A 27,448-nucleotide genomic window follows, 5' to 3' on the forward strand; every position below is an offset into this window, starting at 1 on the left:
CTGAATTCCTTGCTCACTATTCTACGGACTCTTTCTTCCTCACGAGGCAAGCAACAAAATATCAAGGGACAGAAGAGTGTGTCAAACCATTCTCAACAGTACCAATACATTGGTCTTAAGATCTTTCCTGATCTCTTTTTTACAGCAAACAAAAAGAAGCCCAACACCCCTCTCCTTTATTTTCCTCATACCCTTTTCCCTGCCTCAACCATTCCAAGACAGTGAGTAAGAGCACATAGTAGGTCTTAGGGCTGACATAATAGAGGATGGATTTCTTTATTATATTCAGAGTTGCACTGCTGGGGGAGTGGAGGGTTGCGCAGTAGCAAGATCTGTAATGTGGGCAGAAAGACTCACAGACCGGACAGAAATGAAGGGACTGTGAACAAATTAAGTGATTATCTGTACCCTAAACTTGAAATGAGAAACTATTCGAATTATTTTGAGTTATTTTGAAGAGCCATAATCCAGGTGCAGCTGGCTTAGCTCCCCCAGGGGGCATGCTGAGACTGGAACCCAGAAAGGGAATCAGATACAAGAGTGGAGGGAGGGGAAATGGAGGGATACAAACTCCCCATCATCTGGACTCCCATTTCACTCTCACCCACAATAGCTTGAAAATCCATGAAACAGTACACACCCTTTCTGGGTCAAGTTCCCCAGCAAAGCCTAGAAACATTCAGCCACAAGTTACCTTCCTCTGCCTCTGGAGAGAAAAAATCATATGGTTGGTTGGTCACCTGCCGTGGGGAGAACAAGGACAGGGAGCCAGGGAGTGAGGGAAGCAGAGCAGATGTATTAGCGCTGGAGAACGCCCCTACCTCCCCCAACCTCACTTCGTCCGGAAGCTCTCGCGTGGGTCACTTCCCTTCCCTTTCCAGCCTAGGTTCTGCCATCTCCTTCATCCACTTGCCCAGGGCTTGGTAGCTGGACCCGGAAACAAAGTGAAGAAACCGTCCCAGGAAGCCACCGGCTGGCCGATGGGGGAAGGGGAGGCAGGAGGACTGCAAGGGGAAGGAGAAATCCGAGCAGAGAGGTGTCCCCCAAGCAGACAGCCCTATCCCTTCAAGCGAAAGGTGGAGTTCCTGGCCAATGTCGGTGTACCTAGAGTCCTACCACCCCACCCTTTGGTCCAAGCCCTGGGATTTGACTCTCTACCCTGTCTTCTTACCGATCACCCAGAGCACCATTAAGTTATCTGAAGGGCCTCTGAGAACACTAGGACCCACAGAAAAGGCTAATCTCCCCGTCGGGGACTCACAAAGAGCGCAAAGACCCCGTTCCAGGAGCTCATTTCTCCCACGACGCAATCTCTTGCCCACAGGACGCTTGAGTAGCGCGCACCGGATACTTGCGGGGGTCCCGGGCAGGAGCCGCAGTGCCCTTCCAGAGGGCAGGGACGGCCCGAGTCCCGGAACAGCAGTCCTGCCGCGATTCCCCAGGACCCCCACTGCCAGCCACTCGGCGGTAGAAAAAGAGAAAGAGAAGCGCGGCTAGGAGCCCGCGGCACCCAGCCGGCCCCAAGCCGGCCCCAGGTGATGTCAGCGAACTCGGCGCGGGGCACGGGAGGGACCGAACGGGAAACCGAGAATACCAGGCTGGGGAGGCGGTGGGCCACCCTCTCTTACCGCGGCCTGCCCCTCCGGGTGCACGTCCACCAAGGTACACCAGTTCTGTGTCCCGTTCATCTTATTTCCGCGGGGGTCGCAGCGCGGAGGACTAGCCTCAGACCTGCTGGCCTGCGCCTACTAGGCAGGCGTGCGCGGAACCGCCCCCTTGTTATAGGCGCGTCGGGGGGGGGCGGTGACCGCCGATTGAACACGCCCCAAAAATTCCGTTCGCCAATGAGCGAAAGAGCAGGATGGGCGTGACCGAGAACCATCAGGACACGCCCATCTGCGCTAGCTCAGATTTACCTAAAGGTGGGGCTGGGAGGCTATCTGAGGCTGCTTAACCCAAATTTTGTCCAGTGTGTGTTGTTGCGTCTCAAACATTCTTCGTTAATCTTGCTGTTCCCTTTTCAATTCCAAGGTCAGTATTGATGGAAGAGAATCCCCCTACCTGCCCCTTAGAGGATGAGTTTGAAAAAAGCTTCCATACGTTCTCCTCTCCCTATGTAGGCCACCTTTGTGGAACTGAGCATGGTAGAAATGCAGGCACCAGAAGCCAACTCACTCAGACTGGCCTAAGCCAGTCTGGCAGGTGCCCTGTCCGGGCAGGAAGCCCAGGCCAAAGTCAAAGCCAGCTTGGATCTTGGGTGGGGCTTGTTTTGTAGAAGCTATTATACCAAAGCTGCCCTTATATGGTTGGGAGAGGCGGGACACGTTGCCTTAAAAGGATTTTGTATTCTTGAGGAAGGATGAGCCTCAACTTCTCCAATGGCATCTCCAAACCCAGATTACCATTTTAAGGGCCCTCAGGAGAGGATCCCCAAGGATGGAGTCTCTCCAGCCTGGCTTTTCACCGCAAGTTGGGGACTCCACGGGGCTGTGGTCCACCTGGAAAGCAGGCAGGAGGTCTGGCCCACTCTTGAGTGGGCAGTGTCCCTGAATCTGACAATGGTTCTGATGAACAGCGAGTTCCCTCATCAAGGCAACACAAGAGTAAGAATAACAGAAATTTTTCTACTTCCCCAGATAGGGACTGAAAGATAGGGTCCCATACCAGATAGGAATGAAATGTCTTTGTACATGGGAGGTGAATGCTGGGGACACCCCTGTGCCCCAAAGGAATAAAACCCAGTTTTGGTCTGTCTCCTTTAACCCTCAGATACAGCATTTACTGGCCTTTCTATTCCCAGAAGGTTGTTTAGGAGAGAATGCTGGTGCTATAAACACTTACACGTTCCCCAGGGTCCATCTAATCTGCTGTAAAGAGCCTGTAAAAAGTGAGATAAAAAAAAAAAACAAACCCCAGCTTCAGCCTCTAAGTTCTCTAGTTAAAAGGGTTTCTGCATAAAACAGACATCCAAATAAGCCAGGAAAAAGAATGAGAAGTCAAGGATTTCAGTATAGATATATAATTTTAATATTTAAAATAAAATCAAGGCTGGGTTGGTTTGGGAGAAAATCTCTAATTTGCAGAATAGAAGATTTTTTAAAAAATCATGAAATTACAAGTCATTGGTGAAAACAGCTTTCTTCCTCCCCTAAGCTTCTTACAAAACCTGCTCAGGAAATAAGGTAAATCATCTCCCTTACCTCCTCCCTACCAGGGCTTGGCTCTTCCCAAAACCCAAGAGGGGAATAAATCTTCCATTGCCTCTTCCCATTTCTACAAAGAGTCCATCTTTAGCCCTAAGCAGGAAGCCCTGTGTCAGGTCCAAGCTCCTGAGATAATGAGGATCCCCTGATTCCCTACTGAGATTGGGCACATCTGGGTCAGAGAAGCCACAAGAAAGACCTCTGCTTTTCAAACTCATGCAGACAGTTATCAGGGTTCCCAGATGCAACCCCCTTATAAACACATCCATAGTTGCAGAAAGACAGGAGAAAACATGAAAACCCTGAGCAGAACCAAGCCCCACAACCTTATCATGGTCCTACCAAAGTCCCTCCCCCAAGGGCTCATCAGCAGAGGAGCCAATAGCTCTCTAGACTGGGGCAGCCAGGGAAGCTGAGGGCCCTGGTGGGGGAAAGACTGGTCCTTGGAGAGGTATGAATGTGCAAGTATAGAAGGCAAGAAGAACATCCTTATCTCCTCACCCTGTCTAAGGCACCAAAAGGAAAGGAAGGTAGGAATGATGAAGACAGGAAGGGGAGAACAGATCCCTTGGATCCACTGGCTTGGGGAAGACAAAATATAAGGGAGTGGAAAAGGGTGGGGACTACGATATGGGTCCCATGACTGTGCAAAGAGGAGCATCCAAGAGCTGGATAGAGCCACCCCAGTGTGTCTATTATCCATAATGTTCCCTTCACCCAGCTCCAGAGTGGGAGGAAAAACATACTGCAGGAGTCAAGGGAGCAAAAATCACAAAGGTATTTCCCTGAGCCTGAGGGTTAAGGGCTGAAGAAATAAAGCTTTATATATGTGGCAATGTCTATCCCTTCCTAACATGCTCAATCCCCCTCAGCCTCTATGCTGACCATCCTATTGCTGTGAGGGAAGAAAAAGACTTAAGAGAAGGGCAACTCCAGAGGAAAGGGAAAGCCTGTTCACCTGCTTAGTGCCAATGCCTTTTTTATCACCATCACACATATCCCTCCCATTCTTAGGGCTGAATAATTGGGTTCCCCATCCAGGAATGAGGAATTCAAGGCTTGGCAGAGCAGTGCAGGCCTGGCCAGGGCAGCCTGCAAGTGTGGTCTCTCGTCCCTCGTGGACCCAAGCTAACAAGAGCTGGTCTGCAGGTTGCTTTCCGTAAGCAGTGATGCAATGGAAGAAGGGTCGTAGACGCTGTCATATTCCTCATCTGAGCTCAGCCCTTCATGCTGGGTTGACTCAGCAGCTGAGCGGGAGGCTTTGCGCCTAAGAGAGAGGAATACTTGTAAAGGAAGGAGACAGACTGAGACAACCATGCTTTTCATGCTAAGGAAACTCCCAGCTGTTCTAAGGCCTCAATGTACAAGCTCCCCCACCTATGTGAGATCTGGGGAGATGGGGTATATATAGACAGTGGGCTGAGCTAAAGAATAACTGTACAGGCTTTCAGCCAGAAAGGAGTGACTGCAGAGGTCCCATGTTAGAGATCCTCCTCCCTATTCAGTTCAGGAGAACCCATTCCCGGTGTTCAGAAGAGAGGGAAAGAAAAGCAGCCCATACCAGGAGTCCTTCTCTAGGGTTTTGATCCGGGCCTGGAGCTGTTCATTGACCTCATGCTGCTCTTCCAGCTCACGCTGGGCCTTCTTCCTCAGGCCATCGAGTCGTTCAATCTCCTCTTCTGCTTCGTCCACCTGCCGCTTCAAAGCCTTTACCCTCAGGCTTAGCTGGGCAGGATACAAAGTCCCCATATTAGAAAAGCATCTGCTGTGACCATGGACTGGGACCCAATTCTGACAAGGAATCACTGCCCTAGAAAAATGTCGTGACCATGGGCAAGTTCCCTAACTTCACAGGTTTGTTTTGGGGATGAAATGAGCTCACACATGTACAACAGAAAGAGAACCTAGCACATCACAGACACTCAATGCATGTGCTTACTATGACTGTTATAATCCAGGGCCTTCAGTCTAGTCTCCATCCCTATATGGAGAGAGTTGAAGTTGGGAAGACCTATGAGATGGGGTCTCCCTTTGCCCTCAAGCAAACACACAGTATATGCTTACCATATGACTTCTTGTCCCTGGCTCCCGTCCTTACCTGGTCCTTCTGGTCATTGACGTGCTGCCGCTCATCATCAATTTGGATGGACAGCTCTTTAACCCTCCGTTCCAGTTTTCGGTTGGTAGACTGCAGAACAGTCTTCTCCCTAGGAGGGTATGGTAGGGGGGTGTCTGTGGCTGTAGCCATTTCTAAAGGAAACCCTATTTGGCTCCCTCCAGCCTCCATGAACTCCTCTCAGTCATGTCACACTAGGGAGGACCTAGGGGCAGATCCAAACAACAGGGGAGATAATAGGTCATTCACATTTCAGAAGTTCTACAGCTCCCTCTGCTCTTTACCAAGAGAAAAGTTGCCCCTGAAGATCAGGTTAGGGTGGCCATGTCTGCATGCAAAACAGAGAAGAGCCCAGAGGGAAAGAGGGAGGATGGGTTCACATCACCTCTCTTCAGCCTGCAGCCGCTCCTGCAACTCCCGATTCTGGGATTCAAGCTGAGAGATGCTGGCGCTGGGCTTCTGGAAGCCTTCTGAGCTGGCCAAGCGGCTCTTCAAGTCCTTGTTCTGAGAGGGACAGAAAGTCTCTGTGGTCACTCTCCACTTCTGATCCCTCCTGTGGTCATTCTACCTGCTTCCTGGTATCCCAAGACTCCTTACTCCCCTGCTTACCTGTCTCTCCAGGGAGATTTTGTCACACTCCAGGTCCTGTCGAGTGGACCTCTCCTGCATGAGCTCTGCCCTCAGCTGGTCCACCTAGTGGGAATGGATGAGAGGAGCCAGATTTGGGCAGGCCTAACAATGAACCAGCCAGGTGAACCATGTGAGGCAGAGAAAACTGTAGGATGCTCTCTGAATCCCCACAATTCTTAGGCAACTAAGAAATCACAGTCTTTTCAAATGGGAGGAGCCACAGAATTTAAACAGGGCCTCCTCCATCTTGCCAGGAACCAGCATCCCCTCTGAATGGAAGCAGCCTGGACTCAGGTCAGAGAGGATCCCAGGCCATCAGGATTCCTTCTTCCAGTCAGATCCCTGGCTCCTTTCCACCCATCCTAAAGGAGAGAAGACCCTGAAGTAGCACCAGCCCCGCACAGATTCAACAGCCAGAATTCCCCAGATTATGAAACATGGGTGGGCAAAGGTGTTCTTGAGAGGGCTGAGAGCTAAGGAAGGGGGTACCTGGTCCCGACCACGATTCATGCGTTCTGTCAGCAGCTCCACGGTGCTCCTCTCCTCATCTAACTCCGCTTCCAGCCGTGAGACTTTCTCCTGCGGCACAGAAGCAACAGGTTCATTCTGCCCCACATGCTGGACACCAGAATGCCAAACCCCCACCAGGACCCTCCCAAAGCCCAGCCTCCACAGACCTTGCTGTCTCCCATGTCCCCACAACCAGCTGTCTTCGCCCCTGCCCAGAGCCACCATGGAGCTAGCACCCTCTGCTGACCAGGCGTGGCATTGAGGGGAGAGGGTGGTGGCGCCTGCTCTAGTCTTGGCCCTTGGCAGGATGACAAACCCCCGAATCGATTCCTCAGTGGGGCAGCCCGATTTCCCTAATGGGATAACAGACAGAAACCAAAGTGTCCAAGCCAAAGCTCGGATGGAGTCAGATCTACCACTTCCTAGCAGAAGGGCCATGGCCAAGTTGCTTAACCTCTCTGTGGGTCTGTTTTCCTCATCTATAAAATGGAGAACCTATCCCACAGGGTTTTTCTCAGGATTAAATGAGTCTTCAGTGCCCAGCACATGGCATAATCTGTGTTTGCTGCTGCTATTGTCACTGTTTGTTGTTGTTGTTGCTCCAGGGGAGCAGGAGAGGGAGCAGCAGCCTCCCTGCTGAGCAGGAAGCCAGATGCAGGACTCAATCCCAAAGGCAGAGGCCCAACTGACTGAGCCACCCAGGTGTCCCTTGTCACTGTTTTTATTATTGCTGCCAAATATAGCAAACTGAAGACCTCTATTCGCTCTAAAGGGGAGATGCCTCTGCTCCGTTCCAGCCAACTGTTGCCATGCAGACAACTCAGGATTAGAAGCTCAGGGTGACCATATTTTCCACATGTACAGAAGGAGCCAGAAATCGGTAAGATATAAGTGATGTATAAATTTCTAAACACTGGCAATTAACTCAGTCATTTAAAACACTGAACTCAAACAAAACCCATCAGCTGTGGGCCACCAGCTTTCAATACCCAGCAGAGAAAGGGGGCTTGGTATGTCCTGGCTCCTTTCCCCCACAGAAGTCCCACCTGTGCCAGGACCTGGACACCCCTCCCCCTCCCTGCCACCCTCACACCTTCACCTCAAGACCCTTGAGTTGCCGGGTCCTGTCATCCTGGGAACGCTTTTTGCTCTCTGCCTCTTGCTCCAGCCCTTGCAGTCGCTGGGCCAGCAGCTCTTTGTCCAGCCGGGCTGTGTCCCGGTCAGCCTGAGACGCCTGCAGGGCCTGCCGTAGCCTCTGGGTCTGGGCAGGAGGGAAAATGCAACAGCTTGGAGAAGTAAGGTGGGAGCAGAGGGGCGGGAGCAGTCCGCCCCTGTGGGGAGAAATGTCACATCACTGACATTCTTTAGAATTGCCAGAACCTGGTGGTAATAAAAAGCAGGCCGACTTTTAGTCCCTTTTCTTCTCTTTGAAGATCTAGTTAGCTTTCTTTAACAATTCAGGAATCAGGCAGCATCCTCTCTAGCCGGCAGAAAGGAGCTTAGTCCATTTTCTTTATTGTTTTAAAATGCCCTACACAAATTAGTATCAGTTAAGTCATTTTTAGACAACTGATCCTGGGCCCCAGCCCTAGGAGTTGTGATTTAAGTGATATGGGACCCAGGTAGAGTACTGGGACTTTTTTTTTTTTTTTTAACAAACCAAAAGGGTTTAATGTAATCGCAAAACAGAAAATTATAACAAATTGTTGCTGTAAAAGATTGTGAAGTATTAAAACTAGCTATCATCTTTAAAAAAATAAAACTAGCTATCACATTTCAAGACATGCCTCTGTTTTGATACTACGCTTCCAATAACATTGCAGTGTTGAGGTTCTTTTGGTACTGATTTTTTTTTAAGATTTTATTTATACTCTCTCTCAAATAAATAAAATCTTAAAAAAAAAAAAAAGAGGCAATGACCTTCCAACCAAGGACATTGGGCAGGTTCCCACCCCCTGCCATTTCTCCTCCTACCTCATCCTGAAGCCGGCTCAGCCCCCCTGAGTTCTTCTCAGCCTCACTGGCCCACTCCTTGGCCTGGCGCTGGGCATCCGCCACCTCCCGCCGGGCCTTCTCCTTGTAATCCTCCAGCTGGGCCTGCAGCTCCCGCAGGGCCTGCTTAGAGTCATTCCCAATCTGCTCCAACTGAGAGGAAGAGAAAAGAACCTTTTCAGCACTATACCTATGGCCTTCCTCCGAGCCCAGACTCCCCAGATTCTCCTTACTGCCAAAGCAGCCCTCCCTTGCTCTCCCTGGGCCTAGGTCCCTATAGTACGGCTAGTAGTAATATACAGGTTGCCTGCGTTCAAATCCTGGCTCTACCACTTATTAGCTGTGTGATCACAGACAAGTTACTTATCCTCTCTAGCTCTCAGTTCCCCATCTATAAAATGGGAAAATAATGGTACCTACATCACAAGGTTGTTGTGAGAATTACATGAATGATACAAAGTACTTGTAAAAGTGTCTGATACCAAGTAAACCTTAAATGACCACATTTCAACAAACCCAAGATGCCAATAGATCGTAAGATATACCACTAAGGGGGCGCCTGGGTGGCTCAGTGGGTTAAGCCGCTGCCTTCGGCTCAGGTCATGATCTCGGGGTCCTGGGATCGAGTCCCGCATCGGGCTCTCTGCTCGGCGGGGAGCCTGCTTCTCTCTCTCTCTCTGCCTGCCTCTCTATCTACTTGTGATCTCTCTCTATCAAATAAATAAATTAAAAAAAAAAAAAAAAAAAAGATATACCACTAAGAAGGAAAAACCTGCCAACTGAACCTTAACATACCATAGTTACAAGATGCCAAGTCAACTTCAGAGATGACGCAATGTGCACTTTAGAACTGACAAAATATGTATGTTTGCTCTAGCCTTATAAAGTAAGAGATTACAGGGACAATCTTACCTGCAAAAATGCAATTTATTTCTTTTTCCTTTCTTCTTGCCCTCCCCCAAATATAAAATTCAACCCACAAAAATTCCTATGTTTAGGTCTTAAAGTCAGCTAGGGAGAGATGATGGAACTTTCCTTTCCCTACCCCAAACAGAAAATTCTACTAATGAAGATTCTCTTAGGGAGAATCCCAGGAGACATTCTCCAAGGACTAAGACCACATGGAATGGGATGTGGGAAGAGGACATGAACACTGAGGAGCGGTAGGAAGGACACCGATCTCTCAAGATTTGGCCTTGGCCTCCCCAGCAGTGAACTTGAGGCAAGCAAACACCACACATTCTGACCCCCTCCCCCCCCCACCCCCCACCCCCACCTCCAGGCAAGCTTCCATAAGAGCTGGAACTCTTCCTGAGAGTCCAGGACACCCCATGCCCCACCTCTTTGTTCAGCTGGCAAACAGTCTTGTCCAGCAAGCGCTTCTGCTCCTCCAGCTCAGCCTTGCCCCGCCGGAGCGCCTCCCGCTGCTTCCCCTCCTCCTCTAAAGCCCGGTTCAGTGCCTGCTGCTCCTGCCCCAAGCGGGCCAGCCCCTGCTGGGCCTCCTCCAGCCGGGCCTCCAGTACCCGCTTGGCAGCTGCCAGGCTCCCCGACTCTTCCTGAGCTGCATTCAGGGCGTCGTCCAGCTGCTGTTTCTCAGCCTGGGAGAGGGAAGACATAGGCCACTTGGAGGGGAATAGACGGGAGGGTAGAAGAGTGATTTATGAAAAAGGTGGACAGTGAAAACAGGCTCAGGGGAAGCAAAAATCAGGACACAGAGAACAAGCACAAGGTGGGATATAAGAGACAAAAGTAACAGTGCAAGGGCCAAGACATCCACAGCAAAGCATGCTCCAGGAAATAAACCCAAGTGTAACACTGGATTGGGAAGGCGAAGCACACTTGGTATAAAATAAAACTGATAGCTGATGATTTAGCTGAAGTATTATTCAGCCAGGGACAAGAGGAGAGAGGGCCGGGGGGTGGGGGCAGACAGGGAGCCAACAATGTGGGCAGAAGCACTGACCTCTAGCCGCTGCACCTTGTCCCGAAGCCTTGCCTCCACCACTTCCCCACTTTCCGCCAGGCCCCGGGCTTCCTTCAGCTGCTGCTCTAGACCCAGGATGCTCCGTCGGAACTCGTCATTCTCCTCCTGGGTCTCCTGAAGTGTGGTTTCCACGGCTGCCCGCCGCTGCCCCAGCACTGCCACCTCTGCCTCTGCTGCCGTCTGAGCCTGCGGCCAGTTCAGGGAGTGGTAGCTCAGACCGCAGGGCTCCAAGTCCCTAGCCACCCCCAGGAAGACTGTCCACGAGAACTGGACCTAAACGGTGGTAGTGCCCCTGTGAATCCCACCCCTACAGAGCCATGCTGTGGCCCTGCCTCCCCCCGCCCAATCCTAGCTACTTTTCACCACACACCTAGGACCAAGGATCTGGTCTGTACATACCCATGATAGGTAATTTTCCATGCCCTCTGGCTCCTCTGCCCTCCAGACCCCTCAGTCTTCACCTCCTAAGCCCTGTGCCCACTCCCCTTGCCTTGGAAGCCTCTTCACAGTCCTGTCTCAGTTGCTGGATGGTCTTTTGTAGCTGGAGGTTCTGCTGTTCCAACCCCCGACCTCGATCAGCCTCAACCTTCAGTTGCTTCTCCAACTCCCGCTCCCGGTGGCGCCCAGCCACCTCCTGGCTCTGCTGCTCTTCTCTCAGTTCCTTAAGTTCCCGCTGGGTCTGGCGTAGCTCCTAGAAGGGAAGGGGGGCAGTGACAGGGCACAGGGGTGGCCTGGGATATCAGACTGTGCAGCAACTGGAACTCTCATGTTTTGCGGGGGGGAATGAAAGATGTTTTAGCTACTTGGGCAAGGGGTCTGATAGTTTCTCAAAAAGTTAACCATAGAGGGGCACCTGGGTGGCTCGGTGGGTTAAGGCCTCTGCCTTCAGCTCAGGTCATGATCTCAGGGTCCTGGGATCAAGCCCCGCATTGGGCTCTCTGCTCAACGTGGAGCCTGCTTCCCTTCCTCTCTCTCTGCCTGCCTCTCTGCCTGCTTGTGATCTCTGTCAAGTAAATGAATAAAATCTTAAAAAAAAAAAAAAAAAGTTAACCATAGAATGACCATATAAATTCCATTCCGAGGTATATATTCAAGAGTACTGAAAACATGTTCCCAAAAAACATGTTTACGTGAATATTCATTACAGCATTACTCGCAATGGCTAAAACATAGAAATGACCCAAACATCCATCCACTGGTGAACAGAGAAACAAAATGTGATATATCTATATAGAGTATTATTCAGCCATAAAAAGTACTGATACATGTTACAACATCAGTAAACCTACAAAAAGATTATGCTAGGTTAAAGAAACCAGACATACAAGGCCGTATATTATGACTCGAGTTATATGAAATTGTGCAGCATAGGCAAATGCATAGAGACAGAAAGTAGATTGGTGGTTACCCAGGGCTGGGGAAAGTGACTGCTAATGGATATGGGGTTCTTTTTTGGGGTGATGAAAATGTTCTCCAATTAGACAGTGATGATGGACATGTAACTTTGTGTATATACTAAAAACCACAAAGGGATTCCTGGGTGGCTCAGTCAGTTGGGTGTCTGCCTTTGCAACAGGTCATGATCCCAGGGTCCTGGGATCTACTCCCACATCGGGCTCCTTGTTCAGTGGGGAGACTGCTTCTCCCTCTGCCTGCCGCTGATTGTGCCCTCTGTCAAATAAATGAATAAAATCTTTAAAAACAAACAAGCAAAAACCCCATTAAATCATACACTTGAAAGGGTAAATTCTATGGTATGTGAAACAAAATCAAATCACATTAAGTGAGAGTAGATGAGGGTGTGGATTTCAAAAATAAACTATGTTGAAAACCAAAACATATTACACAATAAATAGTGGTGCTGCTCTTATTTATTTATTTTTTTCTTAAATTGAAATACTGGGGAGCCTGCTTGGCTCAGTAGGTAGAACATGCAACTCTTGATCTCAGGGCTGTGAGTTTGAGCCCCACATTGAATATAAAAATAAAAATCTTTAAAGAAAAATTTGAGGGGGTGCCCCGGTGGCTCAGTTGGTTAAGCATCTGCCTTCGGCTCAGATCATGATTCCAGAGTCATGGGATCAAGCCCTGCATCGGGCTCCCTGCTCTGTGGGGAGCCTGCTTCTCCCTCTCCTTTTGCCTACCGCTCTGCCTTGTATTCTCTCTAATAAATAAATAAAATTAAAAAAAATAAAATTTTGAGATATGAGCTCTTGTGCTATCGTTCTTTAGCTATCAGCTACTTCTGAAATTCAGAAAGTTCCATAATTAGGCTGAAAGGTTATTTAATATACTTTGAGTTTTCAGTATAAAATAACAAAGCTAACTGCAAAGAAAAATACAGCACAGCATGTGGTCTATACTGGATGAGGTCTGTTTTCCTAATGCATATGTTGTCTGAGTGGGTACTTGATAAAATACACTTCATATATGAGATAAATCAAGCACTAGTTACTTCTTAGCTTTTCAGCTTTATCTCCTATGATAGTCACTGAGATTGTCCAGAGGAATGCCCACTAATATAGCAAACAGACTTCAGACATTCTTGATAATTTGTTAACTTCATATTAACATAGTAAAAATTTAAGAGCACTTTTCATTTCACAATCACTAAAAGTACACTTGGTTAACGTTCATTATGTTTTTCTCCAAGAATTTTGTGTAAGCTCAGACTTTTGTTTATCTGGAAAATCATCACTTACAGCTATACTTCTTTACTCATTTAATAAATATGACTGACTTGATTATAATTAGGCAGCCTTATGGCAAAGGCATGATAAACAAGCAATGATTAATTAATACTTGTTAAATGAGCACCAACTACATATCCAGCATAGTGAATCAAAGAACTATACACCTAGAAGGATCCTTAGGAGGCCATAAATGCCAGTTCCTTATACTAACAAAATATTTTCTAAGTTTCTACATCATCCAAAATAATTAAATGCTTTCTTGTCCTCCAAAAACTAATACCAGGAATATGAAAAAATTGTCTGTATTCGCTTCAATCTGATGACCTTATCATTTATAAAACATCCATGCATGATAAAATCCCTACGTCTAGATTCTATACTCTAAGCAGCCTTCACTATACCATCTGGCTTCCCCAGTAGGTCAGCTGGTCATGCCAATGCAAATATTCCAGTCTGTCTGATGACACTTCACGTTACAAGTTAATAAACTGCCATTCTAACTGTAAATGTTGGTTTCATAGATATAGTTAATGAGTCCGTCCCCCCTGCCCTACTCCCCATCACCCCAACCCTCCAGACAGAGCCACTCTCCCTGTGCGGACCAAATTCAAAGCTTTAAAAATGACCCTGAAAAAAAAAAAAATGACCCTGAAGTTTCACAAATCCATCTAAATGCTGCTTCCCCTGAGGTCTCTTGGGAGGCAGCCAGCAGCCTCTGGCTTGAACCCAACTAGGAGTCCTTCCCACTGGAAACCTGTACACTCAATGAGAGCAGCCCAACTGCATCAGAGAATGTACAGGGGAAAGAGCTGGCTGAGCACGAAGTTGGGTCCTGAAAACCAAGCACAGAGGAGGCAGCCACTAGTCTGGAGATCCTCATGGATAGGTGAGGTCAGTGCCCATCACCCCAACCTGCTCTTCCACACCCCAACTCCAAGTACCTTTTTTTTTTTTTTTTTAAGTAATCTCTACACCCAGCATGGGGCTCAAACTCACAACCCTGAGATCAAGTCCCAGCCAGGTGCCCCTCCAAGTACCTTCTTGAGCTCCTCCATTTGGCGAGTATCTGCAGCACCAGCCCGGGCCTGCCCTAACTCCCTCTGTAGGACATCCATCTTCTCCCCAAGCTCCTCTTCCATCTCCTCCTTCTCCATCCGCAGCTGCAGGAGTCTGAGCCCAGCCAGGTGAATGCAAAGGAAAAGGGAACAAGGTCAGGCCACCTGCCTGGGAAAGGTTAGCGGGACAACGCAAACCACCTCCTCAGAAGCCAACAGGCTGGGCACCCACTCTCAGCAGAGTAAAGGGCACAGCATGGGTAGAAAAGCAGCAGGATATAGGAAACACGGATAAGCATTGCTGATAGACAAAGTCCTTACTCCTGCTTGGTGGCTCTAAGCTCCTCCTTGTTCTTTTGGAACATGCTCTGCCAATGCCCTGTCTCCTCTGAGGTCTCCTCCAGCTCCCTCTGCAGCTCCCGCACCAGGGTTGACATCTTCTGCCTCTCCACCTCTAAGGCAGCATGGTCCTAGGGAAGGAGACAGTTGGGGACCAGGAGGCTCAGAGGGAAGAACTTGCTTCAGATCAAAGTCTAACCGTGTGGAAGGGGAGGCTCGGGACCAGAGGGCACCACACCAGTGACACACTGTGAGACCTCAGGGTGCCTGATGTGATGCTAGCACAAAGTCTCCCCAGGTGAGAGTGTCCCCCACCCCCACTGTCGCTGACAGGATGCCTCCCCTATTTATTTCCCCATGGGTCTTTGGTCACACACTCTCATGGTACTCCTGGCCTGCATTTCCTCACTCTGCCCTTGTAGGTTTCCTGGCCAAGGTTTTCATTACATCTCACATTTGTCTTTCAGAGGGAATTCCAGTTATGACATGAAAAGTCCCCAAATACCAAGAGACCTCAAGGCAGCCCCTTCTGGGGGTGAGGGGCTGCCCTCTTCCAGCAGTCCCCGCTCTGGTAACATGCCTGAGTGGCATCCTGCATACTCTGGCGAAGCTGCTCTGCATCTCGCTGGTACTGCTGCCGGACGCTTTCCAACTCCTGGTCACGGGAGGCCACCTCCTCCTTCAGGGCCCCCTTCAGGGCTGTCAGCTCCCGCTCCCGCAGTCTCAGCTGCTCCTCTATCCGCTGTTTTCCCTCCAACACCTCTTCCAGAAGCTGTCGGGTCTCTGACAGGTCCTGGGGAAAGGAAGACAGAAGTAAAGAGGTGACTCTGCCTGTCCGTTCATTTGGTCAATCAAAAATATTTATTGAGCAGCTTGGACCTGTCAGGCTCAGTACCCGGTGCTCTCTGCTCTCTAGGATGCCCACCCTTCTCTACCCCTCACCTGACCACTAAACCTGTCTGAAAGCACACTAAGGGGTACCCATAATCAGCTATCTTCTGCCCATACTGTGGGGAAACTGGAGGTGAACAGATCTGAGGGTGTTCTAGCTGAAAGGAAACAGAGGCTGCGGGAGCCATCCTCTTCCCTACCTTTCTTAGCGCCTCCTTAGCAGACTCCGATCCCTGGGCCTGTTTCAGCTTGTCCTGCAGCTCCATCACCTGGGTCTCCAGCCCATGTCTTACCCTTTCACCCTGATCCACAAGGAGCTTCATGTTCTGGAGCCTAATAATTAATAACAAATAATATCATAAAGCACTGGGTGTCAAGCAGTTTTCTAAACCCTTTACATATATTAATTCATTTAAACCTCCTTCTTTGTTCCAATCTAAATGAGGCCTCCCTGACCACTTTGTTTCTTTTTAAAAGATTTTATTTATTTATTTGAGAGGGAGGGAGAGAGAGAGAGAGAGAGAGAGAGAGAGGGAGAGCACGAGCAGGGGGAGTGGGAGAAACAGGCTCTGCACTGAGCAAGGAGCCTGATGTAGGGCTTGATCCCAGGACCCTGGGATCATGACCTGAGCTGAAGGCAGACACTTAACTGAGCCCCAAGGTGCCCCCTGACCACTTTATTTAATACACAAACTGGGTCCTCCAACACCAGGCCCTCCAATCTACTTTGACCTACTCCATGAATCACCTTCTCAAATGCTACAGATTTACTTATCTAATATGCTCACTATTTACTGTCTGTCTCCCCAACCCCCCCTACACACACTCAAGAAACTATGCTTCTGGACAGCAGTGCTCCTCATCTCAATGGCTCACTAGTATACCCCAGGAATCTAGATCAGTGCCTGCCAAACAGTATTCATTGCAAAAACATCTACTAAATGAACAGTCCTGTGAGGTAGCTACTATTAATAACCCATTTAACATTAATTAACATTAATAACATTTAGAGCCTGAAGTAGAGAAGCAAATCCAGGTAACCCAACTCAGGCACGATCACCATTACTGACAGAGAAAGCAAAGAGAAAGGTACTATCTTTAAACTATCTCTGTCTGCCCCTTACAGCTTCTAGATATCTCGATTCTCCGTCTCTCCCATCCAGGGGACACCTCCAACTCTGGCCTCCATCCCCAAGCAGCCCCATGTGCACCATCAGCTGCACTCACTCTTTGGTGCCCTGCTGGGCCTCCCCCTTCTTCCTCTCCAGCAGTTGCTGCAGCCGGCTGCACTCTTCTTCCTTCTCCTCCAGCTGCTGCTCCAGACCAACCCGGGATGGCTCTAGCTTTTGTCGCTTCTGGAAAAAGCAGGGAGAGTAAAGCAGCTGAAGAGAAGGGAAAGCCTCTCAGAGGACCAGGAGTAATGCAAATGTCTAACATTTACTGACTCACTACATGCCAGGCACCGTACTACGGACCCTGTGTTTATTACCTGCATTCAATTCTCCTAACGCGCCTTGGGACTTGTGATGGATGGTATAAAGTATGTCCACTAACTGTCTGACTTTCAAAAGGTGAAGCGTCTCCCCTCTTTATTTTTTAATTTTTTTTCAGGATTTTATTTATTTATTTGGCAGAGAGAGAAAGACAGCAAGAGAGGGAACACAAGTAGGGGGAGTGAGAGGAGATCCCGTTGAGCAGGGAGCCTGATGCGGGGCTCAATCCCAGGACTCTGGGATCATGACCTGAGCTGATCACCCAGACACCCTTAAGAACACTCTTCTAACAAACAGAAAAAGGATGCAATGATGTGTAGCTTCTGCGACGCATCCTAAAAAGGCACTGCAGCTTCCTCCTTACCTTCTCTCTTGGATCGCTCTGGGGGAAGGTAGATGCCATACTGTGCAGACACTCAAGCAGCCCCATGAAGAGTTCCACACAGCAAGGAAGTGAGTTCCCCAGAGAATAACCACTGTCTTCTCCTGACTAGAACCCCAGCCAACACCTTGACTGGAAACTCCTAACAGACCCTGAACTACCCAGCTAAGGTGCTTCCAGACTCTGGGCCCTCAAGACACCAGGAGATGACTGTTTGAAACTGCTGAGTTTTGATGTAATTTGTTACACAGCCATAGATAAATAAGAGTACAATTATTATCCCCACTTTATAGTTAAGGAAATAGCAGCTTAGTACATGTAAAGAACATGTCTGAAGTCAGTTACGCAGCCAACAGTTACCAGGATTTGAACTCAGTTTGACTCCACAGCTGACCACTTAACCAGTATACTATACTGCTTTCCAGGAAATAAGGGGAGTTACAATCCAAACTACTAACTACATGCAAGGCAATACTCTTAAAGGTGGGAGCAATATTTTTTTAAACTTTTTAAATTTTTTTTTTTTTTTTTAAGAGAGAGAGAATGTGGGGTGGGGAAAAGGGCAGAGGGAGAATCCCAAGTAGGCTCCATGACCAGCACAGAGCCCGACACGGGTCTCGATCCCACAACCCTGAGATCACAACCTGAGCTGCAATCAAGAGTCTCACACTTAACCTACTGAGCCACCCAGGTGCCCCACAATTTTTTTTTAAAGGGAGTACACAGACTTTCACATAAGGCTGACCTGAATTTTTAAATTCTGTCTCTGTTACTTAGTACCTTGAGCAATTCACTTAACCTGGCTGATCTTCAGTTTTCTTATCATGAAAAGGTCCACAATATCTACTTTATAAGATTACTATAATTATTATGTATTATCCAGGACAGTACCTACTACAAGAAGTATACTCAATAGGGGTGCCTAGGTGGCTCAGCTGGTTAAGCATTAGACTTTGGTTCTAGTCATGATCTTAGGGTCCTGGGATCCAGGCTCCACACTCCACAGGAGTCTGCTTGTCCCTTTCCCTCTCTCTCTGCCCCTCCCCCCACTCATGCTTTCTCTCTCATATACATATATATATGAGATATATATATATATATATATATATATATATATATATACATACCGTGGTGTTATATATATATATATAAAACACCATATATATTTATATATTTCCAAAGGAAATAAATGGAAGGTAGTCAGAGCTCTGATGACTGTGCTCTTCTCCCTAAGCTCCAGGGAAGCCCAGAAGTCCTTGTGCAGACCAGCACATACTCTTGTCTCCTGTGTCACAGAATGTACGAGTGCTTATTTGATCGCATGGAAGAGCAACCCAAGCACCGTTTCCACCGTGCCCCATGTACCTCCTGCACATCTAGTCTCCCCTCACCTTCACCTCGTCATCCAGCTTTTGCTGCAACTCCTCCACTTTTCGGGTGAGCTCGCTCTGCCCAGCCAGGGCCTTAGCAGACACAGGAGAAGTCATCTGCTAGAAAAAGGGCAGGAAGGAATGGGTCCACATCCAGATCCAGGCCCCACAGGCCCTAACCCTGCCTCCTGGTCCCACCCGGAGGTGGTCACTCACCACCAGAGACTGCATCTGTTCCAGCACCAAACTGACCTTCCTCCTCACAGATGTTTCGCTTTCTGAGCTTCTGGAGGATAAAAGGACAGAAGCAAAGGCTAAGAGAGGGAAGAGGTAACAGAGATGAGAGAAGGAAGAGTTAAGGACAGGGAAGATGGGGAAGGAAGCCAGAAGGAAAAGAGGGGAGGTGTGTGACTGTGCTGCTGGGAGGGCCCCCACTTACCCCTCCCTCAGGATGCTGTAGATGGTGGCCTTCACATGGTCCACACTGCCTGGTGGGGCTGTCTCCTGCTGGTCTCGGAGAAGGTCTGGGGTTGATTTGAACTGCAAAACATAAACCCAGAGAAACAGGAAGATGAAGCCAGCGGCACATGTGGGGTTCAGATGGTGCAGAAGCAGCAGGTGGGAGATGAGGCCCTCCCAGCATGCCGAACAGGCCTCACATGCTGAAAAGAGGCAACACCACGGAGGTCTGAGCAGCAGGCCCAGGAGAGGTCCAAGCAGGGTACACTTCTCACTATTGCTGCAAGCCAGATTCTCCTTAACAAGCAGATCTCGGGCGCCTGGGTGGCTCAGTGAATTAAGCCGCTGCCTTCGGCTCAGGTCATGATCTCAGGGTCCTGGGATCGAGCCCCGCATCGGGCTCTCTGCTCCGCGGGGAGCCTGCTTCCTCCTCTCTCTCTGCCTGCCTCTCTGCCTACTTGTGATCTCTCTCTCTGTCAAATAAATAAATAAAAAATCTTAAAAAAAAAAAAAAAAAAACAAGCAGATCTCAACTAGCTGTGAGCTCTGTGGTAAGCTGTTACTACTGACAGTTAATGTACTAGAACTTATAAATGAACAGGCTTAATGTTGTCTCCAAGAAGCTACTGCCCCACTTACTTAAACTCCTGAGTGGGAGACAGAGTTGGGAGTTTTGACCAGAGCACTGGAAGCTGGTCATATTACCAGGCCTGCTTTATGGATGCTGCAGACCTAGCAAATTCTAGTGACTGAAGCAGAGTCCATGGCCAGGCAGTAACAAGTGACTCTCACGCTTGTGAAGGCTGATTTCACATCAGTTCCATTTCCATGGAAGCATCACATACATGTGCATATCATCTATCTAGAAGATGGGTAAAGTGGAGGACAAAAGTAGAAACCTTCTGCCAGGGTCCCGGGGCTGCGGGGCTGCGGGGCTGGGGATCGGAAGCCACAGAGGAATAGGGTCTGACCTGTAGCATGCCAGGATCCTGAGCTCTCCCCCGTGGCTCCTCAAAACTCTGCAGAACCCAGTCCTGGGTCTGATGGGAACGGCTAAAGCCACCAAGAGAGCTCTGGCTCTGGGTCGACTGCCTAGAGCTGCCCATGTGGCTGTCATGCTTTGTGCTAGGAGTCCAGTGGTTGGGGGACCGACGCTCCCGTTCCTCAACGGTATCCCTTGGGAGCCGGTTGTCCAGGCTTTGGCTCCGCTTGCGTTGTTCAGGGGGCAGAGTCCGCATGCGCCGGCCAGTCCGCCCCCGGGCCTGCCCCCCATGGTGACCGTCAAACTTGTTGATGAGTGAGTCCACTGAAGACAGGGGAGCAGTGTCAATGGTGCTCCCTGGGGAAGCTCCCTGGGGGGCCAGCTCCACAAGGCTAGTGCTCCTGGTACTCGGACTCACAGGGGCAGGGCCTGTCAGTGAGGCCTGGGACTGGGATCTGAGTAGCTTTCCATTCCAATGGGCCCCAGGCTCCTCATCAGACATACTGCCCTGTGAGCAGGCAGGAAATTCCTTGGCATGAGAGTAGGAGCTCTCAGGGAATTCCGAGTCAGAGCTCAGCGCTCCCAGAGCCCCTATGTTGTTGGACCCCTTGATCTGGACTCCAAAGGAGTCACCACCTTGCTCCCCACTGTTGAGCACTACAAAGGGCTGTCCAGCAATGCCCTGCACACGCACAGCAACCCCATAGGTATTGGCTCTTGCATCCTTAGCTGGACGTCGCCCACCACGACGTAGGGTGCCCATCTCTGCATCACCCACTGGCTCTGTAATGAAGCGAATCTGGACTCCATGGTCTACAGGGCCCCGGGGCTCAGCCATGGTGGATGCCTGCTCCATGAATGGGAGGGGGTCCTATAAAATCAAGAAAAGAGTTAAAGCTGAGAGACTGGAAGCAGAAAACCAGAAACCTCCACCTGTCCGGCTTTTGTGTGGCTTATAACTTTGTCGTTCCTTCTACACAGAATAGTAGTTCTCCAATTTTATCTGGAAAGTATCTACTGGACCCTGTCCCCAGAGTTTCTGATTCAGTAGGTCTGGATCTGAATTTCTACCAAGTTCCCAGGAGATACTGACACTGCTGGTCCAGATTCCAGGTTTTGAGACCCATTGACTTAGAAGAATCCATTTCCTCTAATACAGTTCTAGGGAGTCTGGCTTTGTCAAGAGTTCAACAATTTTGCTTGATCTTCACACATACACCCATAGCATGGTGTGCCTCCTTCAACCCCAATGAAGGCATATTCCAAACTCCGCCTAACAGATACCTTTATCCCAATGGAGAAAAGGGGCCCTCTATTCCCAGAGTTCATTTAAGATACACAAAACTACCCCCCACACACAAGATATGCCATCCTATTTCTGGGATGATAGCAATGAAGCCTCTGGGTTGGAGGACCTGGGGGCTGAGGACAAGGATGGAAGAGTAACTAGCTTTCTACTGTGTATCTTTGTCCCTTTTAAATTTGGAACCATGTAGATGTATTGCTTATTCAAAAAAAAAAAAGATTTAAGGGGCGCCTGGGTGGCTCAGTGGATTAAGCCGCTGCCTTCGGCTCAGGTCATGATCCCAGGGTCCTGGGACGGAGTCCCACATCAGGCTCTCTGTTCAGCAGGGAACCTGCTTCCTCCTCTCTCTCTGCCTGCCTCTCTGCCTACTTGTGGTCTCTGTCAAATAAATAAATAAAATCTTTAAAAAAAAAAATTTAAGTAACATTTAAGAATGTCCATTCCAAGGTCCCTAGGATAGGCAGACTTGTCCCACCTGAGGGCCAGAGCCAGGACAACCCATAGGCCAACTCCTCTGGTACCCATCAGCCTAAGATTAGAGTCGGCAAATGGAATATATTCCAGGTGTGCTCTGGCTCCAGGAATTGGGGAGGGCAGTTTCTCCTTGAAGCAAATAACAACTCCAGTTTCCGCAGCCCTACAACTAATCTCCACCACAGCCTAGTACCAAACTGGAGGAGGAGTATCTGAAGAGCCAGAGAGACATAAAAACATACCCAGCTCAATCTCCCAGTGGAGCTCTGGGCCAAGGAAAGCTGACAAGGCCCCCTTCAGGGACTGTAGTCTTGCTAGGGAGCCCAAAAAACGAGGGTGAGCAGGAAAGGGAGTGGCCTAGCAGCAGGTGAGAACGGGCTTGGTGGGAAGAACATTCCTAACATTCCCAGCCCTGCCCCTCCAGGGAAAGGAACTGGAGGGAGGAGCCCTTAATGGCAAAGGTTCTCAGACTCCATTTGAGAGAATGAAGTAATGCACCCACTCCCCAAAAAGACAGTCCACACAAGCTTTTACCACAGAATCTCAAGAGGTTCATGAAGACCTCCAAGCCCACCCTGAACTAAAGGACCCCTGTCCTTCCACCATTCCAGCATTGGGGAGGACTTTAACCAACCTCAGATACTCCAAACAAAAGGATATTAAATCGGCAGGATCCTTTGTTAGAATTCAAGTAAGAAATGGGATCAGGAAAGAAGCTACAAGGCAAAGGTTCTTCAAACCACTCATCTGGTAAAAAAAGAACCTAGCCCTCCTCTTCATTGAATGTATATAACCTTGAGCAAATCACAACTGTTCTGAGCCTCGATTTCCTCATCAGTAAACAGGTATAATGATAATACCTCCTGAGGTAATACTTGTAAGAATTAGACAATAATAATCACATGTGTATACAGCTATAAAAATGTTATCATGTTCTACATTTCAGATTCTTGCATTTAATTTACTTAGGTTCCTTTTTTTTTTTAAATAAAAATTGGGAAGGGCCCCTGGATGGCTTAGTCATTAAGCGTCTGCCTTCATCTCAGGTCATGCTCCCAGGGTCCAGGGATCCAGCCCCACATCAGCCTCCCTGTTCGGCAGGAAGCCTGCTTCTCCCACTCCCCCTGCTCATGTTCCCTCTCTGGATGTCAAATAAATAAAATCTTGAAAAAAAAAAAAAAAGAGGGAAAATAGGGGCGCCTGGGTGGCTCAGTCAGTTAAACATCTGACTCTTGGATTCAACTTGATCTCATGGTTGTGGGGCTTGAGCTCCATGTTGGCCTCTGTGCTCGGCACCGTGTCTGCTTCAGATTCTCTCTCCCTCTCCCTCCCACTCACTCACTTACTCTCTTACAAACAAATAAAATCTTAAAAAAGAAAAAGAGGGAAAATGACAAAACATGAAACACGAAACATAGCTAGCAGCACCTATGCCTGTCACAAAGCTGATAACAAATTTACCCTGCATACATGCACTCCTTCTAACAGGCCCTTCCTGGCTCCACATGCTTCACAGAAGGATGTCACTTCCTCAGTGCCCTTCCCAACCACCCCGTCCCACAAACTAGATCAGAATCATGTTATATGGGGCGCCTGGGTGGCTCAGTGGGTTAAAGCCTCTGCCTCGGGCTCAGGTTGTGATCCCAGGGGCCCTGCATGGGGCTCTCTGCTCAGCAGGGAGCCTGCTCCCCCCCCCCCGCCTCCCCCCCTGCCTACTTGTGATCTCTGTCAAATGAATAAATAAAATCTTAAAAAAAAAGAACAATGTTATATGTTCTGTAGTTGTCCTTCAATAAATCTACCTCAGTTTATTATTTTTTTAAAGATTTCGTTTTTAAGTAATCTCCACACCCAATGTGGGGCTCAAATTTACAGCATGCTGTACCAACTGAGTCAGCCAGACACTGTTTATTTTTATATATTTATCAGAGTGATTTGCTTCCTGTCTGTCTCCCCCACTAGATGATACATTCCTGGAGGGCAAAGAACATGGCTCTCAGCTGACTCAAGGCCTCCAGGACCTGGTGACACAGTATGTATCGATAAATATGTGTTAAAGGTTGTATCCTGAACCAAAGCACTCTCAAACAGCAGTGGGGAGATTTACCCAATGATCCCCCTCACAGCCATTTCTCATGTGCCCTCCTAACAAGACCTCTCCCTGCCCCATTCAGTCTTAATTTTGGAACCAGATGTGCCTAGACTGCCCGCTCTCAGAAGTCCCATGATTTATTCATATCACAGCTCTACTCTGTCAGTACATCTACTGATCTTCCAGATCCAGATCGAGGAGCTCCCAGACTAGGCCCAGCAGAGTGCACAGCCCCTCACCCACCCAAGAGCACCAAGTTGTTCAGAGGCAGTGCTGAATGTGCCCCCAAGTCCCAATGACTCCCTAACTTCAACGGACTGTTAGTCCTGGGACAGTGGGTCAGGGGCAAGCAGGATTGATGTGATCTTTGGGGTGGTGGGTCAGAAAGTAGAGCTCTAAATGATTCAACATGGAAAACCTGAAACCTATCCGCCTTCAGTTACAGAGGACAGTGGGGCGTGGCCAGGGGAGCCAAGCAGCTCTAAGGCCTTGCGTAAGCGCCAGAGGCAGGTAAACAGCGATCTAGTGCCAGGAAATATGGAGTACACAGGCTTTGCTTTCACAGCCTGCCCCTGCTTTTCCCTCCTCAGCATGTGCCCGAGGCACTCCTCATCAACTGTATTCTGGGAAGAGCCCAGGCCACAGGTTGATTCAACTTAATCTGTCTGCCTCTCCATTCCTGCCTGTAAGGAGAGGGAGAATACGCTGCACCTGTACCAGACAGCCACTTCTCCCTCAGTTACTTATTAGCCTGCCCTGCCCCAATTCCGTCACCTCACCCAGCCATAAGCATCTGGCTTCCAACTAGGAGTGACAGTCTCTGAACTTCTGGCAGGAAGTGGGGGTGGGGTAGTTTGGGGTGTGTAGAGGAAGAACTGACATATACTGGGCCAGGCAATATACTAGATGCTACATAACTGGCAGATTTAGAAAATGGAAGAAAGAGAGGTATAGAGATTAGACTCCCCTCAGAGGGAACAAGAGAAGTAAATGGCCAAAATAGAAAAGGACAGCTCAGTGACCTTGATGGATTGGTTATTTTCTCAGAAAGAGTTACAAAGATAAGAAGGTTCCCCATGGATCAAAAAGAACCAACCCCAAGTGGACTCCTGGCCCAGTCCCCTGAAAAAGCAGAAACCTGAGAGCCAGGCTAGAGCAGCTTGGCCAGTGGAGGAAAAAAACAATATGAACTGGGCCCTGCAAACTGGCTGGACTGGTTTGAGAGGCGAGGGGAAGGGGAAGGCCAGAGAGACTCCACTGGCAGCTCATAAAGCAGACCAGAGAAACTCCACACCACAGAGGAGGCAGGGGGCAAAACCATGGGCATGGACTGTCCAGCCTAGATGCCAAGGCTGTGAAGGAGGCAGAGGGTGGGGAGGGAACAGGGAGAAGCAGATGCACAAAGCACCTGGTGAGTGACAGGCCAGTATGTGATAGGAAGACTTTGTGTCCCCCACCTCTCCATCTCAAGTTCCGGAAGCTGCATTCCTCATCCCACACTTGCCTTGGCCAACTCCCTGGCCCTTAGTTCTCCCCTCCCCTGCAACAACCAAGAGAAACAACCCTACCTACTCCTCTCCTCCCACAGGGCTGATAACATGCAGGTCAGCCTGGGGAAAGAGTAAAGTGTTCTAGGAAGCCAGAATCCTCTTAGGGTCAGGGCAAATCTCTGGATTAGCAGTCCCCTACAGCCAGCCCCCGACTCAAAATATCAAGGATAAAAGAAGAGGTGCAGAGGCACGTGTAGGCAGCCTATGGACAACATAGCGGTTGCTAATTATTTCCCAATTACAACAACTTTCCTCGGGCAGGGCATCAAAGGGGCCAAGCTAAGGCTGGCTCTGGTTCCCTTACCTGCCTAAGGCAAGGAAATCTGCCTCAGAAGCCTTGTCTGGGCAGCAAGATGGAGCTCTCGTCCAGTGTGGAGTCCCAGATGTGCTAATTCCCCTAGTCTTACGGTCTCCTAAGGAGTCCTGCCTATTTCCCACACCCCTGGTGCCTACTGACAGTATGACAGCCATCATGGTCCTGGACTCAGGGACGCCTTGTGGGGTTTCATGGAGTAATAGGGATCTTCTGGAAGGCATCAAGCGAATGGATTAGGTTCCTAAACTGCATCCAATGGCCCCATCTAGAACCACAGAATAAACTATGTGTGCTTGGGGAGAGGGTCCGACATCAGCCCCAGCCAGAAGCCTCGTTCGAAAGTATTCCTACATATTTTGTAGGCCTAGGGATCTATGCTTCCTCATACCCCTCTCTTGGCGAGCACTCTCTCAAGAGGAAGAAGGAAAAAATCTCCCAGGCATTAAAGCAAAGGCTGACAGAAACTGAAGGCTTAAATAGTTTCACACCTAGCAAAGAGATGGGGGTTCCTTCTTGTTTTGTCCCTCAGTATCTCCATCTGTAGGTGAAGGGTTAGAGCAAAACTCCACACCTCACACATCTCAAAGCCTGAAAGGAGGTGCCAGCGTGAGCTCAGAACGGCAGCCAGGAGGAAAACCCGAGGGAAACAGCACCTTTGGACGCCTTCCCCCTTCCGTCTATGAACCTCAGGCAGCTGTTCCCCCTGTTCAACTGACACTAACTACCCCCCCCCCAACACCGCGGTCAACAGAAATTCTTGCCCCTAGGACCGGCGTCTGACCTCCAGAGATAACGAGGCGCTGAAACGCTTTCGTGTCCTGAGAGTAGCCTTAGCCTCAGGTGCCCCTCAGCTGGCACATTCCCAGCCAATTGCCTCTGGTACCTGAGTAGGAGCCAGCTCTTAAACAGTACTCCCCACCCTGGCTTCAGCTCCCCTCCTCCTCTCTTCAGTGCAGCACCTGTACCAAGGAGAAGGGTATCTCGGATCGCCTCGCCCCTTGCCCCTCAGGCCCGCTTGCCTTTTCAGGGGCTCTTGCCCCCTCCGCATTCACTCACCCCAGCCGGGCTCGGCGCTCCCGGGCTCGGCCTCGGGTTCGGGTTCGCGCTCGGGCTCGGGCTCGCGTTCGGGCTGAGCTGCACCCGCCGCTCCTGGGCCCTCCCCCTCCGTCCCTCCGCGCTCCCTCCCCCCACCAACCTGTTACTCCCCTCCGGAGCTCCACCCCCAATGGCCGTCACCACCCGCCCCGCCTTACCCTTCTCCGGTTGGCCCGTTTCCTTCGGGGGGCGGGGCCGTTCGCGGCAGGGAATTGGACAGGGGGTCGCGGGCCGGGAGGGGGCCGGGTCACGTGGGCCGGCGGCTGTGGAGCGCGGCGGGCGGGGAGGCAAGGGGTAATGGGAGGCCATTTTGGGGGCGTAGTGGTTGGCAGTGTGTGACCACCCCCGCCCGGCCCCAGAGCCGCTTGCCAGGGCATCTTCTTGCCCCTGCTAGAAAGCAGCCCTCTGCCTCCGCGATTCTCAGCGGGAATCTCTGTCTAGAACGATTTCTCCCCTTCACCCATCTCGGCATAAATCAGATAGCTCTGATGTTCTTTTGCAGAAGGTATCTCCCTG

The 27,448-nt window shown here is 49.6% G+C and overlaps 2 protein-coding genes across 10 annotated transcripts in view; both read right to left on the reverse strand.

Annotated features, from left to right (window-relative positions):
* The window catches only part of TUFT1 (tuftelin 1), a 49,165-nt gene extending 47,344 nt beyond the window's left edge, over window positions 1-1,821 (reverse strand). For 2 of the 5 annotated variants that reach the window (XR_006819571.1, XM_046011062.1), the window contains exon 1: window positions 1,629-1,760. Coding sequence is in view for 4 of the 5 variants with exons in the window: in XM_046011062.1 (XP_045867018.1) it covers window positions 1,629-1,688 (60 nt within the window). In the remaining variant the exon portion in view is untranslated. Of the gene's footprint in view, window positions 1-1,628 lie in introns of all 5 variants that reach the window. The other 3 variants (XM_046011073.1, XM_046011088.1, XM_046011080.1) reach the window with 3 other exon arrangements.
* Window positions 1,822-3,003: 1,182 nt separating this feature from the next.
* Window positions 3,004-27,008, reverse strand: CGN (cingulin). 5 transcript variants are annotated; one of them, XR_006819665.1, is made up of 22 exons: window positions 26,894-27,008; window positions 20,089-20,970; window positions 19,098-19,198; window positions 18,875-18,944; window positions 18,680-18,778; window positions 16,641-16,768; window positions 15,614-15,746; window positions 15,103-15,315; window positions 14,505-14,653; window positions 14,166-14,298; window positions 10,926-11,126; window positions 10,415-10,621; window positions 9,792-10,049; window positions 8,434-8,604; window positions 7,559-7,720; window positions 6,439-6,528; window positions 5,929-6,012; window positions 5,705-5,823; window positions 5,302-5,410; window positions 4,765-4,928; window positions 3,465-4,470; window positions 3,004-3,356 (listed from the first exon to the last, which is right to left on the reverse strand). XR_006819665.1 is itself a non-coding variant. In XM_046012696.1 (21 exons), exons 2-21 carry the CDS (start codon window positions 20,953-20,955, stop codon window positions 4,332-4,334), a joined length of 3,588 nt encoding a protein of 1,195 aa, XP_045868652.1. In that variant the 5' UTR covers window positions 20,956-20,970; window positions 26,894-27,008; the 3' UTR covers window positions 3,004-4,331. The 5 variants fall into 5 exon arrangements, 4 of the variants coding, with proteins under 4 accessions (XP_045868652.1, XP_045868635.1, XP_045868642.1 ...); XM_046012696.1 differs by having other exon boundaries at window positions 3,004-4,470; window positions 18,686-18,775; XM_046012679.1 differs by having other exon boundaries at window positions 3,004-4,470; window positions 18,680-18,775.
* Window positions 27,009-27,448: the final 440 nt, after the last annotated feature.

Source organism: Meles meles, chromosome 1 (genome assembly GCF_922984935.1).
Source record: "Meles meles chromosome 1, mMelMel3.1 paternal haplotype, whole genome shotgun sequence".
Lineage (NCBI taxonomy): Eukaryota > Metazoa > Chordata > Mammalia > Carnivora > Mustelidae > Meles > Meles meles.